Source organism: Lepidochelys kempii, chromosome 14, assembly GCF_965140265.1.
Source record: "Lepidochelys kempii isolate rLepKem1 chromosome 14, rLepKem1.hap2, whole genome shotgun sequence".
NCBI lineage: Eukaryota > Metazoa > Chordata > Testudines > Cheloniidae > Lepidochelys > Lepidochelys kempii.
In genome coordinates, this window is record NC_133269.1 from 38015719 (window position 1) to 38030858 (window position 15140).

The 15140-nt window shown below is 53.2% G+C and overlaps 1 protein-coding gene across 2 annotated transcripts in view; it reads left to right on the forward strand.

Moving 5' to 3' along the window:
* The window catches only part of LOC140898051 (butyrophilin subfamily 1 member A1-like), a 179779-nt gene that overhangs the window by 28158 nt on the left and 136481 nt on the right, over positions 1–15140 (forward strand). Inside the window, exons 6-10 of one of the 2 annotated variants that reach the window (XM_073311487.1) lie at positions 1994–2026; positions 4463–4483; positions 6611–6637; positions 6763–6789; positions 13139–14428. In XM_073311487.1, the coding sequence (XP_073167588.1) occupies positions 1994–2026; positions 4463–4483; positions 6611–6637; positions 6763–6789; positions 13139–13698 (668 nt within the window). In that variant the 3' untranslated portion in view covers positions 13699–14428. Of the gene's footprint in view, positions 1–1993; positions 2027–4462; positions 4484–6610; positions 6638–6762; positions 6790–13138; positions 14429–15140 lie in introns of those variants that run through there. The other variant, XM_073311488.1, reaches the window with a different exon arrangement.

Here is a 15140-nt window from a genome sequence, read left to right on the forward strand (position 1 = left end):
GCCCGGTGCAACACACAAAAGGAGCCCACAGGCTACTGCCTCAATCGTCCTTGCTTTCACACCAAGGGTTTTACCCAAGGCGCGGTGCGGCTGCGATTGTGCAGATTTCACTCACGCAGACCGTGGGGACAGGAACCCTTTGGTCAGCCGATCCCCAGATGGAGACGGCGCCCAGACTCAAACACACCACAGGGAGGACGGATAGACACAGAGACAAGACAGTCCTCAGTCCGGACAAAACACAGAAATAATTACCTGACCAGATTCCTGATGTCAGATCCCGGGATCCCTACCAGAACAGAGTGGGAACCAACAGCTTCGATGGCGTAGACTTCACTGTGGTCATGCACCCTTCCGTTCTGGCGGAGGACCGCTTGGGCCAAATGCCCAGGTGCCGGCTTGCCACGACCGTCCTAAGAACATTCAGGAGTCACACGGCCCCAGTGAAGACGGTTGCCATCTCGGTGGAACCTCCAAATTGGCAAAGTCAGATTCAGGACTCACATAATTTGTCAGACCACTCTGTTTATTAGCAAAGCGCTTTGCTAATGCACCCGGATGTGAGCCCCTCTCTGAGGCTCAAGATAACTTATTTATACAGCTAAGCCAAAGCCAATTTAACATAAGAGACAAAAGAAAGCAGAAACTGACAAATATACATACATATCTTATTTGCATACTAACATTTACCAATCTCCTAGCTCAGTAGGAGCTCTAAGTTAATTAGTTTGAGGACCCATTGTCTCACACTCCTTAATGTTTCTCTTCCTGACAACTATATTTCAACAAACCCTTCAAGTAGCATTTCTTTAATGAATTATAATTTCAATATAATTCATTCTACTTTCACACTGCCCATGCCCATGGCTGCATGGAGGAGCCTCCAGCTAATACCCCTGGCAGGCCGTGGTACCAGGCTGGAATATAGGCTGGTGACCAGGGTAGGGAAGGACCTGGGATGGGTCTCTGCACAGCAGCGTGGCAGGAGGGTTGGTAACATAGCCAGAGAGGGGTTTAGCCAGAAAAGGGCCTGGGAGAGCGGGGAAGCAGCAGCCTGGGAGAGGCTGCAGAGAAACCCAGAAAGGGACAGACGGTGTAGGAAGCAGCCCAGGGAAAAGCGACTCAAGGTTACTGAGCAGAGTGAACAGTCCCTGCATATTTAGGGTCGCTGGGCTGGAATCGAGAGTAGAAGGGGAACCCAGGGCCTCCCATAGCATCACCTGGAGGAGATGGACGTAAACCCCAATGGTGAGGGTAGGAGGACTGACTGAACCCTGGGTAAGGGATTGCAAAGTTGGAGAGATGGGAGGGGGCTAGGGATGAGCTGTCTGAAGTCTAGAAGGATTATTGAGCCCAGAGAATGGCTGTGACCCAGTGGGGGCAGGGGAGGGGAGCAGATTGTTTAGCTACTTTACTCATTGGACTTTTTGTTGATCCTGCAAAGGGGAAGGGCCCCGACAGAGCTTTGTGCAGAGAACTGAACCCAAAATTACTTCACCACAAGTTACCCCTCCAGCAGCTGCAGACTTTAGACCCCTGGGGAACTACTGTCTGAGAGGGGAAACTGAGGCGTGGCAGCACCTCCATGCTGGGGAGAAGTATCCTACTATTGTACACACTTCTAAATTAAACCAGTGAAACTTTGTGTGTACACCTGGCCTAATACAAAGAGACCTTCTCTCAACCCCCTCACAACAGCCAGATTTGAGAGGGGTGTGACTGGGACGCAGACAGTGGGGTGGCTTCTGTGGGGAGACTTTTAAGTGGCCACGGGAGGGGATACGTCATCGTGTCCCCACTATTGTGTGCTACCATGACTCAGTCCCAGGCAGCAGGGACACTGAGTGCAAAGGCCCCTGGACAGATCTGTCTGAGTGTCCATTTTTTGTCTGTCCGCCTCTCTCACCCTAGTGTGACTGTGCTAAGTTAACAGTAGTGATGTGCCTGTAAACATGATGGTGAAATCTTACCTCTCACCATTTTCTCCCCCTAGAGATGCTGCGATCTGATCTGGAGAGACAGAAAGGTCAGTGTCTGGGCCAGTGGGGCGTGTTAAAGCTTTTATGTAGCTATTTGCAAACAATGAAGAGGATGAGAAAGTACCAAGATTCTCTGTAGATGGGTAATTTCCAATTACACCAAAGGGAGTTTGACTGACATCTCGAGATCCTCACAGAAACATGATTCCCTCAGGCATCCTGCTGTACTAATTAAACCAGCGTTTATCAACTCGCAGGTCATGACCCTCTGGAATGGGGTCATAGAAGGCTATTGTGGGGGGGGGGGGTGAGGTGTTGAAAATATTATAACAGTTGTAAAGAAAAGAAAAGAAAAGAAAAGAAAAGAAAAGAAAAGAAAAGAAAAGAAAAGAAAATGTCCAGAATAACTTTGGGGCTGCCAAAACCTTCCGAGTTTGGGAGGTCACATACAGTAAATTTAGTGGTTGTGATGGATTATCCAGGCTTATCTTAGTTATTGATATATGTTTTACTCTGACTTTTATAATAAATAAAAGGGGGTTGTGAAAATTTTTTACTTTAATTGAGGAATGAACAACTTGAAACGTTTGAGACCAGTGCATGATTGGCTCCCTCTCTCAGAAGGGGGACTCTGAAATCTCATTGGGGATTCCCCTTTAAACTCCCTTGGGCTGTGTCTACCCACAAACTTTCATGAGTTTAACTGAATCAGTTGAAAAGCACCTTGGGTAAAATTGGTGCAAGCAAAGCAGGGCCTTGTGAGGCAGTGTGTTCAGTGCACAGAGCATCGTGTTGCCCTGATTGCCCCGTTCACTGTGCCATTGCTCACTGTGATGTGATCATGTCCAGTGGCCTTCGCTGGTGGCCATGCTCAGCGGGCAGAGCAGGGGCTGTGCTGAGAGCTCACTCTCTGGTTCCTTGTGTCGCTTTCATTCAAATCTCAGCCTAACCCGGTTCTGGATGTAAGGTTGGGCCCAGTCAATCTGCTCAGCTCACAGACCCACTGACCAGGCCTCCGACTCTGGTCTGCCCCTGAGCCCCTCTCTGTGATCTCACAGAATGGGTGGCTGTGGGATCTGGTGTGCAGTGCTTCAGAGCTGCTGAGGCCCCTACGTGGCCTGTGCTTCGGGATCGCTGTGGATCCCCTGTCTTCTGACAGGCCAGTGGCCATGTAAGGAAGGGGACCCTCAGTGCCCATGGGCTGCATTCTTTCACTGCTGCTTTCCATGAAAAATAGAGATTTTTGTATTGTAAATATATCACTGCATCCCAGGTGTTTGGGGCAGGGGAGCCGGAGGTTTGGGCAGGTGTGGGAGGTGATTTTGTGTCTTTACTGCAGGTAGCCAGGCTCTTACTGAAGTGATGCCTCCAACTCTCCCCATCCTGTCCACACACAAACGCTCTCACCTGAGTTTAGTGGGGCTTTCAGTCCAGGGGAGCTGGCCCATCTCGGGCTGAGGGTTAGAGCCCAGGTAACACTTTCACTTGGGCTGGTAACCTGCCCATTCTACAGTGAGGACACAAGCTAAATCACTCAGTGCTGACAGTCCTCCAGTGCCGTCCCATGATTCCCCCAGGTGTGCTAGAAGCACAGACAAGTTCTCCCATAATTCACTGGGAAAGAATCAGTGTGGCTTAGCTGACTCAGCACCGAGAACCATGGGATATGTTTCCAGCAGTCCTAGGGACTCACACGGGGTGCGCAGCACCAGTGTGGACACAGTAACTGGGGTAGGGCTTTGCAGTGGGGCTGCTCACACCCAGGTTAGGTTAACCCAGAGGCTCAGAATGGGTGCTGATCATCTGGGCTAACTGCAGTGAAGACCTACTCTGGGTGGCATTTCAGACTGAGGAGGGGATACATCTGCCCCCTTTGGCCACAGGCAGAGGTGACATTAAATTTGGGAGGGAAAGGCCTTGATTTCATTATTCTAAACCCAGCAGCCTTCATGGCAAGTAGCTGCCTCAGTGCACTCTACCCCAATTTCTGTCACTACATCAAACAGTGAGGGAGAAGCACACTGCTGAGAAGTTCTGATCAAATTATCAGCCATGAAATAGCTCTGAATGCTGTCACTATAAGGCTTTGGAGTCTACAACCTGAGATGAAGGGGGCAGTTTGTATCTCTCAGATCACTGGTTTCAGGCTCTCTGCAAAGTCAGGCAGACATTGCTGTATTGTTGCAGCTGGTTCTCTTTGGAAGTATTTATTTTTATTAGGGACTTATTGTATTAGTGTTTATCAGTTAAACCCAAAAGTCAGAAGCCCCAATTATGGAGCACAATTATGTGGCAATTTTTAAAAAAATTGGAAATAATGTAGCTGAGCAAATGACTGCATAATCACGTTACACAAGGGCCTGACAACAGTGTAGTCAATGGGAACAGCTGTAAGCCCATGTATGTATAGATAATAGTAGAAAATACTCCTGTAAATGTGCCATATGTTAAATCGCATCCTCTTCTTTATGATTTATTTGTAGAAGAACATCGTGAAGAAAAAGGTAATGTTTCTTCGTTAATGTTAGCAAGGAGGGAATATAACTTATACTTCCTAAGCAGCTATTGAGGGCTCTTATCAAACAGAACACACTCTGCTTTATATTGCATGCCAAGTAGAGCTCCACCATAACCCCTTCCATTCTGCACACGCTAGCTATGTTTACCAGTGCCCCAGCCACTGAAATAACCTGGGGATTTGCTTCCTAGTCATTGACAGAAGGGAGCAGGTGAATGTATTATTTTGTCATTTACTATATATTTAGTGATGGGGAAATGTTAAGTTGTAATAATATTTCTAACTTCCCCATCAGGGACATTCCCCATCAGGAAGGTGGTGGCCAGGGAGAAATTGTCTGCACAAAGGTTGGAGCTGGGATTAGACATATCATTGTGAATTGCTAAACTTTCAGACATTTAAGTTGTGATTCATTTTTATAACATTTCATGGCACATTTTCACAAATGTATTAACTTAGAGTTGACATTTGGGACAATTACCTAGGTACTGTAATGTGATTTTGTGCAATAACTCTTGACTGGTACATTCAGTAAACAGAATCTTTGCCAGATTTGCCATAGCAGATCAGACCAGGGAAGAAGCTCCTGTGGGATCCTGTCTCCCTGTTGCTTCAGAGAAAGGTTCCAGAAACCCCAATAAGACAGTCATGGAATACCCTGCCCAGAGGGGACGTTTCTTCCTAGCTCTAGGCAGTTCAGGATCAGCTTATGCCCTGAATTGGGAGGTTTTACATCCCCAATAATTTTGCAGTTCTATCTAACATACTGTGACTGTCCTCACTCTCCCTGGATATGTATAATGCTACTCAGGTCTTGGTCTGAGTGATACCTGATGGGGAAGAGTCACTGTGTATTTCTTGGGAAAGTATTTCAGTGAAATTGAAAGGCAGCAACTTAAAAAAATGGGAAAAAACTGTTGAGAGCGGGTGACTAGGACCATCCGATAATCGATTTACCATCTCCGTGCTGTTTGTTAGTCTGTGCACCTCTGCCATGTCCTCTGCTGTCTCCTCTCTGAACAGTCCTAATAATAACCTCTCTCTCCCCACACTGAAGTCTTTCCATGCTATAATTAACACCTTCTCCCTTTTCTGAATCCTCCACCCGCAATTTCTGCTCTGTCCTGTTGGAGATAGTGACCAGTAGAGGCACTGACTTTCTAATGTGTGTGTGTGTGGGGGGGGGGTCTCGATCCCCTGGTTCTGCCCCAGGCTCCATCCCCAGCTCCACCCCTTCCCCCAAGGCCCTTCCCTGCCTCTTTCCAGCCTGTTCCATCCCCTCCCCTGAATGCACCCAGCCCTCACTCCTCCCCCTCCCCCCTCAGCGCCTCCTGCACGCCGCAGAACAGCTGCTCTGTGGCAGGTGGGAGGTGCTGGGAGAGAGGGGGAGGTGCTGATCAGAGCTGCTGCTGGCGGTTGGGAGGCACTGGGAGGGGAGGGGGGTTGGCTGCCGATGGGTGCTCAGCACCCACCATTTTTTTCCCATGGGTGCTCCCTATGTGTTCATCTACATGCTTTTGGATTCTATTTTTAATTATAATTTCAACCAATTTACTGGGATCTGAATTAAAGTTAGCTAGGCTGTAATTCTCCTTATCACTCTTGCACTTTTTAAAAAATATAGGGTGCAACATTTCCTACCTTCTTTTCCTCTCCATCAGTAGATGATTTTAATTAGATGCATATTTTTGCTAGCAGCTCAGCTGTTTCATTCTTAACACTCCTTCAGGACTGCTTGTTTAGGGCTGTGCAAGTGTCTGGATCTGTTGTGAATGCCTAGGTGCATCTTTTGTCTAACGAGTTAAACTCCTTTTAGGTTTTTCGCTCCCATCCCTTTTTTATAAGCATGAATTCAGATCTATTTATTTATTCGCAAAAAGAAAAGGAGTACTTGTGGCACCTTAGAGACTAACCAATTTATTTGAGCATGAGCTTTCGTGAGCTACAGCTCACTACATCAGATGTATCTGATGAAGTGGGCTGTAGCTCACGAAAGCTCATGCTCAAATAAATTGGTTAGTCTCTAAGGTGCCACAAGTACTCCTTTTCTTTTTGCGAATACAGACTAACACGGCTGTTCCTCTGAAACCTGTATTTATTTATTGTTTTCTAGGGAAACTCTTCACTGAATTTGGGCTTGGTAAGTTCCATTTCCTGCCCCCCACATACACACCCTTAATATAATCTGTGTTCTACACTGTGTCCTGCTCAGTGTGTCTGTGTTCAGAGGAGTTCTCATTTCTCTCTCTCTGTGTTTGCTTTCAGGGCTGAGAAGAGCCCAGCTATATGCAGGTACTGTACCAAAAACTGACACTTCATTCACGTCAGCATCCCACCTGCCCCTGAGAGCTCTCTCCTCATTTCCCCAGTGCACCAGCACTTTCTTACCAAAAGCAATAGGCTGGAAACAGCAATGTCACTGGGGGCAGATGGAAAGGGGCAGACAAAACCCAGGTTTATTGCACAGCAGGGACATGCCCCCTTTGGGAAAGGGCTGATTAGTGAGGAAATGCTGCCCCCTGGTGTCACCTTTCTAGGACGGTACCTGGGCTCTGCAGGAGGGACATTCTCAGCTGTCCATAATTAAACAGACCTGCTCAGCTCTCTCCTCCCAGCAGCAGCATCGCTACGCTCACACCAAGCTTTAGCCACAATTTCCTTCTAGCGTAACAGGACCAGACAGGAGCTGTTCAGTGTCTCCCTGGATCTGGGGGGAGGAAGGCCCTGTCCCCACTGCCAGGGCAGACAGGTTTTAAAACCAGTTTGTGACACTCCCCTGACCCAGTTACAACAAACAGTGCCCAGACCATGAGGCAGCTTTTCTGTGGCTGAGCTGTGTGTGCGTTTGCTCCCAGCCTGCAGCCTGACCGTGTGTGTGCCCTGGAGCCTGCTGGGGGAGTCGGGGCTGCTCCAGCAGGGATCAGAGAGCCCAGGGGCCATGCACACACATTGCAGAGCCACTGGCCCAGGGGTCCATGCACTCCGGGGTATCCTACCACACAGAGCTGGAGGAGGGGACACCCAGGGCAGTTACACAAACACCAGTTACAGGGTTGCCACCTCTGAGGTGCAAAAAAACCAGGACATCTGCCTGCTCCACATACACCGCCTGTCCCCTCACCCCAGGCACTGTGTCCCCATCCCACCCCTGGATGTTCTCTGGCTGTCCTGGATGTCCCTCTTGTTCCTGGGGCTGGGCCAGGCACCAACCTCGCCAAGCAGGACATGGTGCAGATCTACTCCCCTCCCACCCCAGTAGTGACCCCCACATCCGGTACTTGAACCGTGTAAATGGGCCCTACTGGTCCCGCACTCCCCATCTCACTTGGGGCTAGTAATGTCCTGGGCAGACTCACAGATTTCCCAGGTCAGCGACCTGAACAAAGGGACAATCCTGGGAAACCTGTCCCGGTTCCAACCCTAGGTCCTGTCCAGACAGCACAGTAACACCCAGCTGAGCTGGATACAGGCAGCCAGACATGTGCCAGCCTAGGCCCCTGGCAGGGATGCTGAGCTGCCAGCTGCCAGGGTCACGAACATGTTAACTCTGCCGTGTGCCATACACCACGCTTAGATCCCCCAGGGCCCTGGGCCCAGCCCCAGAACAGCTGTAACCTAGACTCCTAGCAATGCAGGACTGGAAGGGACCTCGAGAGGTCATCTAGTCCAGCCCCCCATGCTGGGGCAGGGCCTAGACCATCCCTGACGGGTTTGTCCTGTTCTTACAAACTTCCAGTGACGGGGATCCCGTAGCCTCCCTTGGACCAGGTCCAGAGCTTCACTGCCCTGAGACTTCGACAGTGTTTCCTCATCTCCAGCCTCAGTCTCCCTTGCTGCAGCTTGCACCCATTGCTCCTTGGACAGGCCCTCACCCTGCCGGCTGCGGGCACTGGGGGTGTCACCAGGTGTGATCATCGCTATTATCGCTCTGAATGCCTGGGGGTGCTGGGCTGGCTCAGGGGGGCAGTGAGGGCAGCTGGGACCTTTCACTCCCCAGTCACCGATCTCAGCCCAGGCTCAGAGTCCAGTTCCCAGCGAACAGGAGCTCATGTCGTAATTCTTGTTAACGGCAGCCTGACCGGCCATGTCCGCAGGGAGGCCAAGGCCTGAAGGGGCCGCAAGGACGGTTCCTCCCCAGGGAGAGGCTCCAGCAGGTGTCAGGCCTGAGCCATGTTGACAGGACAGAGCGGGGCTCACACGGCCCCTGTGACGTCCTTGTACCCTCGATACCCAGAGCTCCAGCAGGAGGGGTGTAAACCCCACTTGTACCCCCAGCACTGAACTCACTGACACTGCCCCAAGGCCCCCTCTCCTCCCGGGGTTGAAGGGGGGGAATAAATGGCACTGGAAGAGAGGGGCCAGGAGACCATGGCGCCATCACTTTTACTGATAGGAGGGCTAGGTCTCCCATTTTTTACCGGCTGTAAGGGTGAGCGATGGGGGGCGGGAGGGGGCAGAGAGGAGCGACCATGGGGGCAGGGTGTTGGGGGGGAAGAGGCGGTGCAGGGGTTGAGTCTTGGGGAGAAGGGGCGGTGCGGGGGTGGGGTCTTGAGAAGAGACAGTGTGAGGGCCGTGGCTCGGGGAGAAGGGGCTGTGTGAGGGCAGGGGTTCGGGGAGAAGGGGTGGTGCGGGGGCAGGAGCTCCAGGAGAAGGACCCACACGGGAGAGCGGGGCCATGGTTCAGGCACCAGTGGCCCCTCTACTTTTAGGGAGCTTCCATCATTCCTGGGGAGAGGACCATCCCGGATCCTGATCCACGGGCACATCTGTGTATTTGCCGGGTGCACAGAGCTCTCCAGGTGGAGACACTTTCTCACTGACCCAGGAATCGGTGCTGGGAGGCCCCACTGCCCAGAAGGCCAAGGACTCTCGCTCCCCTGCTCTGGGGGTGAAGGGGGGGACCCAGGGGCTGCTGTTCCAGTCCCAGGAATGGGGTGAAGGGGACGTGGACACAGACAATGTCCCCGCTTGCGCTGTGAGGGGCAGACCTGGCTCCACGCTGGGCTTCAGAGCCTGAGCTCTAGCCTGAGCGTGAACGTCTACGTGGCTATTTTTAGTGCCAAAGAGGGAGCCCCACAAGCCTGAATCTGTCCACCCCGTTCAGAGACTCGCTGCGGCGGGCTGTGTACATGAACCCAGAGTGTGTCCAGAGTCTGAGTCTGAAAGTTCCCAGCGCGTCTGATCCAGGGCTGGTTAATGAGAGCGAGGGGGGTGGCTGGCGCAGTCGTTAGATGGAGACACCGGGGCCCCTGGGGCTCTGGGACGGTCTCTGTGACCATTGTCTGCTCTGGGAGACGCCCAGGTGCAGCTGCAGAGGGTCTGTGCCACCAGCATCGTCCATGGGACAATCGCTCTGGGCAGAGTTCAGGCTGATTTGTGGGGGTCTCCATTTTCAGCCTGATTTTGGGGGCGAGATCAGGGGCTCAGGGGGAATTTTTTTACCCAGGGCAAATTAAATGGCAGCTCTGGAGTGTTTCATAGCTGAAGTCCTGAGTCTGACCTGCCCGTAACTGCGTGTCTGGGGATGTTGACAGTCACTCACTGCAAGTCACTGGGATTTGGGCTCCTCAGTTGCTGGGACATGTTTGAAATGGAGCTGGGTGAAATGTTTTGGACAAATAGTTTATTTGCTGCAAAATTATATTTCGGGTCGACAGAAACTATTCGCAAATTCATGTCGAGTTTGCTGACGAGTTTCAATGAACAGAAAGGTGCCGCCGCTTCCCTTCCAGCCTTTAGCCCCGTGGCTGGGCCCTCAGCGGGGAGCCCCCGGTTCCATCCCCCCGTGGGACGCCATGAGGGCTTGAGCTGCTGGGCTCTGGGGGTCTGATGACGTCCCCCTGTGTCTAAACACTGCCCTGGGCATTGGGCCAGAGCGTGGGAGTGAGAGTGACTCTGCAGCCCAGGGTGTCGGGCCCTGACCTGGGAGACCCAGAGTCCAGCTCCCCTGCTCCAGTCACCCTGTAATTATTGATCCATAACCCCAGTGACGGGAAGGGTTACGGCCCCTGGCACACCAGTGTCTCTGGCCATGTCTGCCGGGGTTTCCTTGCACCGGTGCAAACCCCCAGGGCAGACTGGCTGTGCGGATGTGAACTGGGACTGGTGCCTGGTGCAGCTTCTCCCAGATGGAGGGGGCAGTAAGCGGGGAAATGCCCCCGTCCCCCCCACTGCCCTGGCCTCATTAGCAACGGCCTATTAGTACGCATTTATCCCCCACCCCAGAATCCTCCACTGCACGGCCGCCCCAGTGAGCCCAACCCAGACCACTGCCCCATGGCGGACGGGCTGGGCCAGGAGAGGGGAGGGGCAGACTGTGGGGCAGATGGGAGAGAGGGAAGGGGCGGGAGGGGCAGACTGAGGGGCAGACTGGCTGGAAGGTGGGGCCCGTGGGGCCCGCCAGCATGGAGAGTCCCAGCTGCGCCCCCTGGGGCAGGGCTGCACCCCCAGTGTGTGTGGGGCCTGCACCAACCTGCTCTTAGCGAGAAACCAACCACACATGACCCCAAAGCAAGAGAGATTCCCTGGGGCCTGCCTCGCCCTCACCCCTCTGGCTCCTGCCCCTCCCTTACCCTTTTCTCACCCCTGTGCCCACCTGGACCCTGCGTCTATTCTGACCCCTCCTCCTCGCCCCTCCCCTTCTTCCCACCCACTTACTGCTTCCCCAGGCCGCTCTGTCCCCCACTTTGCCTCCCTGGCACGTGCCCCTGCCTTCCACCCACGTCTGCCCCACTGGAAACCCCCTCCCTTCCCCTCCTGCCCTCCTGGCACCTTCCCCTCTCCCTCAAACATCCTCTGCACCCTGGAGCCCACCCATCACTTCACACCCCCTCTATGTCCTGGCATCCACCTCTCTCTTTTCCCTCCTCTGCTGCCATGTCTCCCGCCCCTTCCCTCTCTCCCATCTGCTTCCCTGGTGCCTGCCACTTCTCTCTCCCCCTCTGCCCCCTGATGGCCGTCCCACCCCTCACCCTCTTCTGCTGTCCTGGCTTCTGCCCTTCTTACTCCCCTCAGCCCTCCTGGCACCTGCCTCTCTCCCCACCCTCTCTGACCCCTGGCACGCACCCTTCCCTCATCCTCCTGTGCCCACCCCTCCTCTAGCCCCACTCTGACCCCCCGGCACCTGCCTCTCCCCAATGCCGTCTCCTAACACCTCCCTCTACCCACCTGCCCCTGCCTCTCTCCTTGCCCCTCTCTGCCCCCTGGTGCTTGTCCCTCCCCTCCTCTGCCCTCCCTGTGTCTGCCCTTCTGCTCAACCCCCTCAATCCCCCTGGCACCTACCCTTTCCCTTACCCCCCGCCGACCCCTTCCCTCCTTCCCTCTGCCCCCCCAAAAACCTGACCCTCCCCTTGTCCCCTTCCTCCCTGGTGCCCCCCCCTCACCACCCTCTGCCCCACTGACCCCACTCTCCTCTCGCCCCTCTGCCACCATCATCCATGCCACCTTCTCTTTATTTCTCACTCTGCCCCTCCCCTCGCCCTCTGGCTCCATGACACCTGCACCCCTCAGCACCCCTCTAGTCCCCTGATGCCAGCTCCTCCTCTGCCCCAAATCCCAGCTCTACCCTTGCCCCCTCTGCCTCCCTGGTGCCTGCCATTTCCTTTGCCCCCTCTGCCCGCCTGGTGCAAGTCCCTCCCCTCGCCCCCCTTTGGACCCCTGGTCTCTGCCCTTCCCCTCACCTCAGCACTGGCCCGCCCCTCCCCTCCCCCTCTCCTAATCTCTGGGTCCCACCCCTCCCTTCACACTCCTCTGCCCCCCTAGATCCTGCCCTTCTCCACACCCCTCTCTCTGCCCCCTTCGGCTCACCTGCTCCCTCACCCCCCATTCTGCCCCCCGGCACCAGTGCCTGCCCATTCGCTCCCCCCCATGGTTCCACCTCCCCACGCCTCATCATCTCACCCCCTGGCAGCTCACCCTCCCCTTGATTTCCCCTGCCCCATTGGAGCTCCCCCATTCCCTCACACCCCTCTGCCCCCTGGTGCCTGCCCCTTCCCTTGCCCCCCGCAGCCCCCTGGGGTCCATCCCCTTCTTCTCCCATGGAGCCCACCCCCCCCACCCCCTGCAGCACCTGGGATCCTGCCCTTCGCCCCCCCTCTGTTCTTATGGTGCCTGCCCCTTCCCTTGTCCCCTCATTGCCCTTCTGCCTGCCCCTCCCCTCTACCCCTCCCCCCTCTGCTCCTGTCACCTGCCCCTCCCCTTTCCTCTCCCAGCATCAGCCTCTCCCCTCCCCCCTCCCCCACTGACACCTTCCCACCCCTCCCCCGCTCCTCCTGCCCCTTCCCCCCATTGTCTCCTCACAGGCAGAGGGGCCCTGACTCCCCTCAGGCAACAACCCCCCCCCCAGTGATTAACGGGGACGCAGGTTAATTTCCCTTCGATCCCAGTGACCAGCCCCTGCCCCCGGCCCTGACTCTGTGACTCTCTCCCCAGTGGACAAAAAGAAAAGGAGTACTTGTGGCACCTTAGAGACTAACCAATTTATTTGAGCATGAGCTTTCGTGAGCTACAGCTCACTTGAAGTGAGCTGTAGCTCACGAAAGCTCATGCTCAAATAAATTGGTTAGTCTCTAAGGTGCCACAAGTACTCCTTTTCTTTTTGCGAATACAGACTAACACGGCTGTTCCTCTGAAACCTCCCCAGTGGACGTGACTCTGGATCCAGACACGGCAAGTGCCTGGCTCGTCCTGTCTGAGGATCGGAAACGTGTGAGCGACGGAGACACACGCCAGGATCTGCCCAACAACCCTGAGAGATTTGATTATTGTGTCTGTGTCCTGGGCGCTGAGGGGTTCGCGGGCGGGAGGCGTTACTGGGAGGTGGGGGTGGGAGACAAGACGAGATGGATTCTGGGGGTTTGTCGGGAATCTGTGAGCAGGAAGGGGAAGGTCACACTCTCCCCTGGGAATGGATACTGGGCCGTGCGGCTGAGGGACGGGGGATACGAGGCCCTCACCTCCCCCTCAACCCCCCTCCCCGTGAGCGTCCGGCCCGGCCGGGTGGGGATTTTCCTGGACTATGAGGCGGGCGAGGTCTCGTTTTACAATGTGACTGACGGGTCCCGTCTCTTCACGTTCACTGACACCTTCTCCGGGACGCTCCGCCCTTATTTCCGTCCCGGTCTCAACGCTGGGGGTAGAAACGCGGCTCCCCTGATCCTCTGCCCGGTCCCGGCTCCGGCCGGGGGGAATCTCGGTCCCTGACACTGACCCCGCGGCACAGACCGGCCCCCCCAGCGCTGCTGCTCCTCTGTGGGGGGGCCGGTTACTGCAGCTACTGGAGTTTTTGTGCTGACCGGACGCTGCCAGTTTCCCTTTTCCACTGGAGGGTCCAGTCGAAAACCGGACACCTGGCAACCCCCAGCCCTCACCTTGCCCCGTCCCCTGCCCCGGGGTACCAGATGGTGGGGGATGGCGTCATTCACTCCTGCCAGAATTTTCTACCCCTGTGAAATCTCAATGTAAAATAGGAAATAAAAAAGATTATTCTAATTTAGAAAATAGTATTGTAACAAGGGGTAAATATAAGAATACTTTAATTTAAATTTCACAGTATTTCAAAAAAAGGCATCTAAACATATTTTTAGAAATGGAATTATTTACATTTTTTTTTTTATTCTTCCCTCAAATCTGTATTGAAGTTTAACTTTTCTCAATAACATCATTTGTATTTCAACTGTGGAATTTCAGAAAATCCAAAATATTTATCTTCACAAAATAAACGATTAAACTGTCAGACGGGGTTGTTCAATTACAATGTACGTGTGTCATAAACATCACAACTACACACATGTGCAGCTGCTCTCTCCGTCTCCTCCTCTCTCTCTCTCTCCCTCCAACCCCCCCTTTATTGTCTTGACTGGTTCTCTCTGGGAGGCAGGGCACATACACCCACCTCCTGCACTGCACCTTTGAAAATTAATAGCTTAAAAAGGATAGAGTTAATGAAGCAATATATTTAAATTCACTCATACAAGATTATATAATATTCTTTGGAGTTCTGTCAGCATTAATTCACTTTCTAGCTGCATATAATCGGTAATCAAGATATGACCCTTCCTTGCTTTTTCTCACAAAACATGGTGCCCAACCTCAAGTGCTGTATTCTTAGATACCAGGGGTCGGCAACCGTTCAGAAGTGGTGTGCCGAGTCTTCATTTAGTCACTCTAATGTAAGGTTTTGCGTGCCAGTCATACATTTTAACGTTTTTAGGAGGTCTCTTTCTATAAGTCAATAATATATAACTAAACTATTGTTGTATGTAAAGTAAATAAGGTTTTTAAAATGTTTAAGAAGCTTCATTTACAATTAAATTAAAATGCAGAGCCCCCCCGGCCCTTGGCCAGGACCCGGGCAGTGTGAGTGCCACTGAAAATCAGCTTGCATGCCGCCTTTGGCACATGTGCCATAGGTTGCCTACCCCTGCGAAATACAAAAATGTCTTCTACAATCTCATTTTTGTGGTTTATTTTTCTTTAGAAATATTATTTGCAGGGAATGTCCTGTCAGTGTCCACTGTTGATTTCAGAGTACTGCCAGGCTTTCCATGTTCTTGGTTCTAAGGACACAACAAATGCAGTTTGATAAAGAAATAGAGAAGGGGTTGTATTCCTTTACTGAATCATCACAAATTAACTTAATTGTA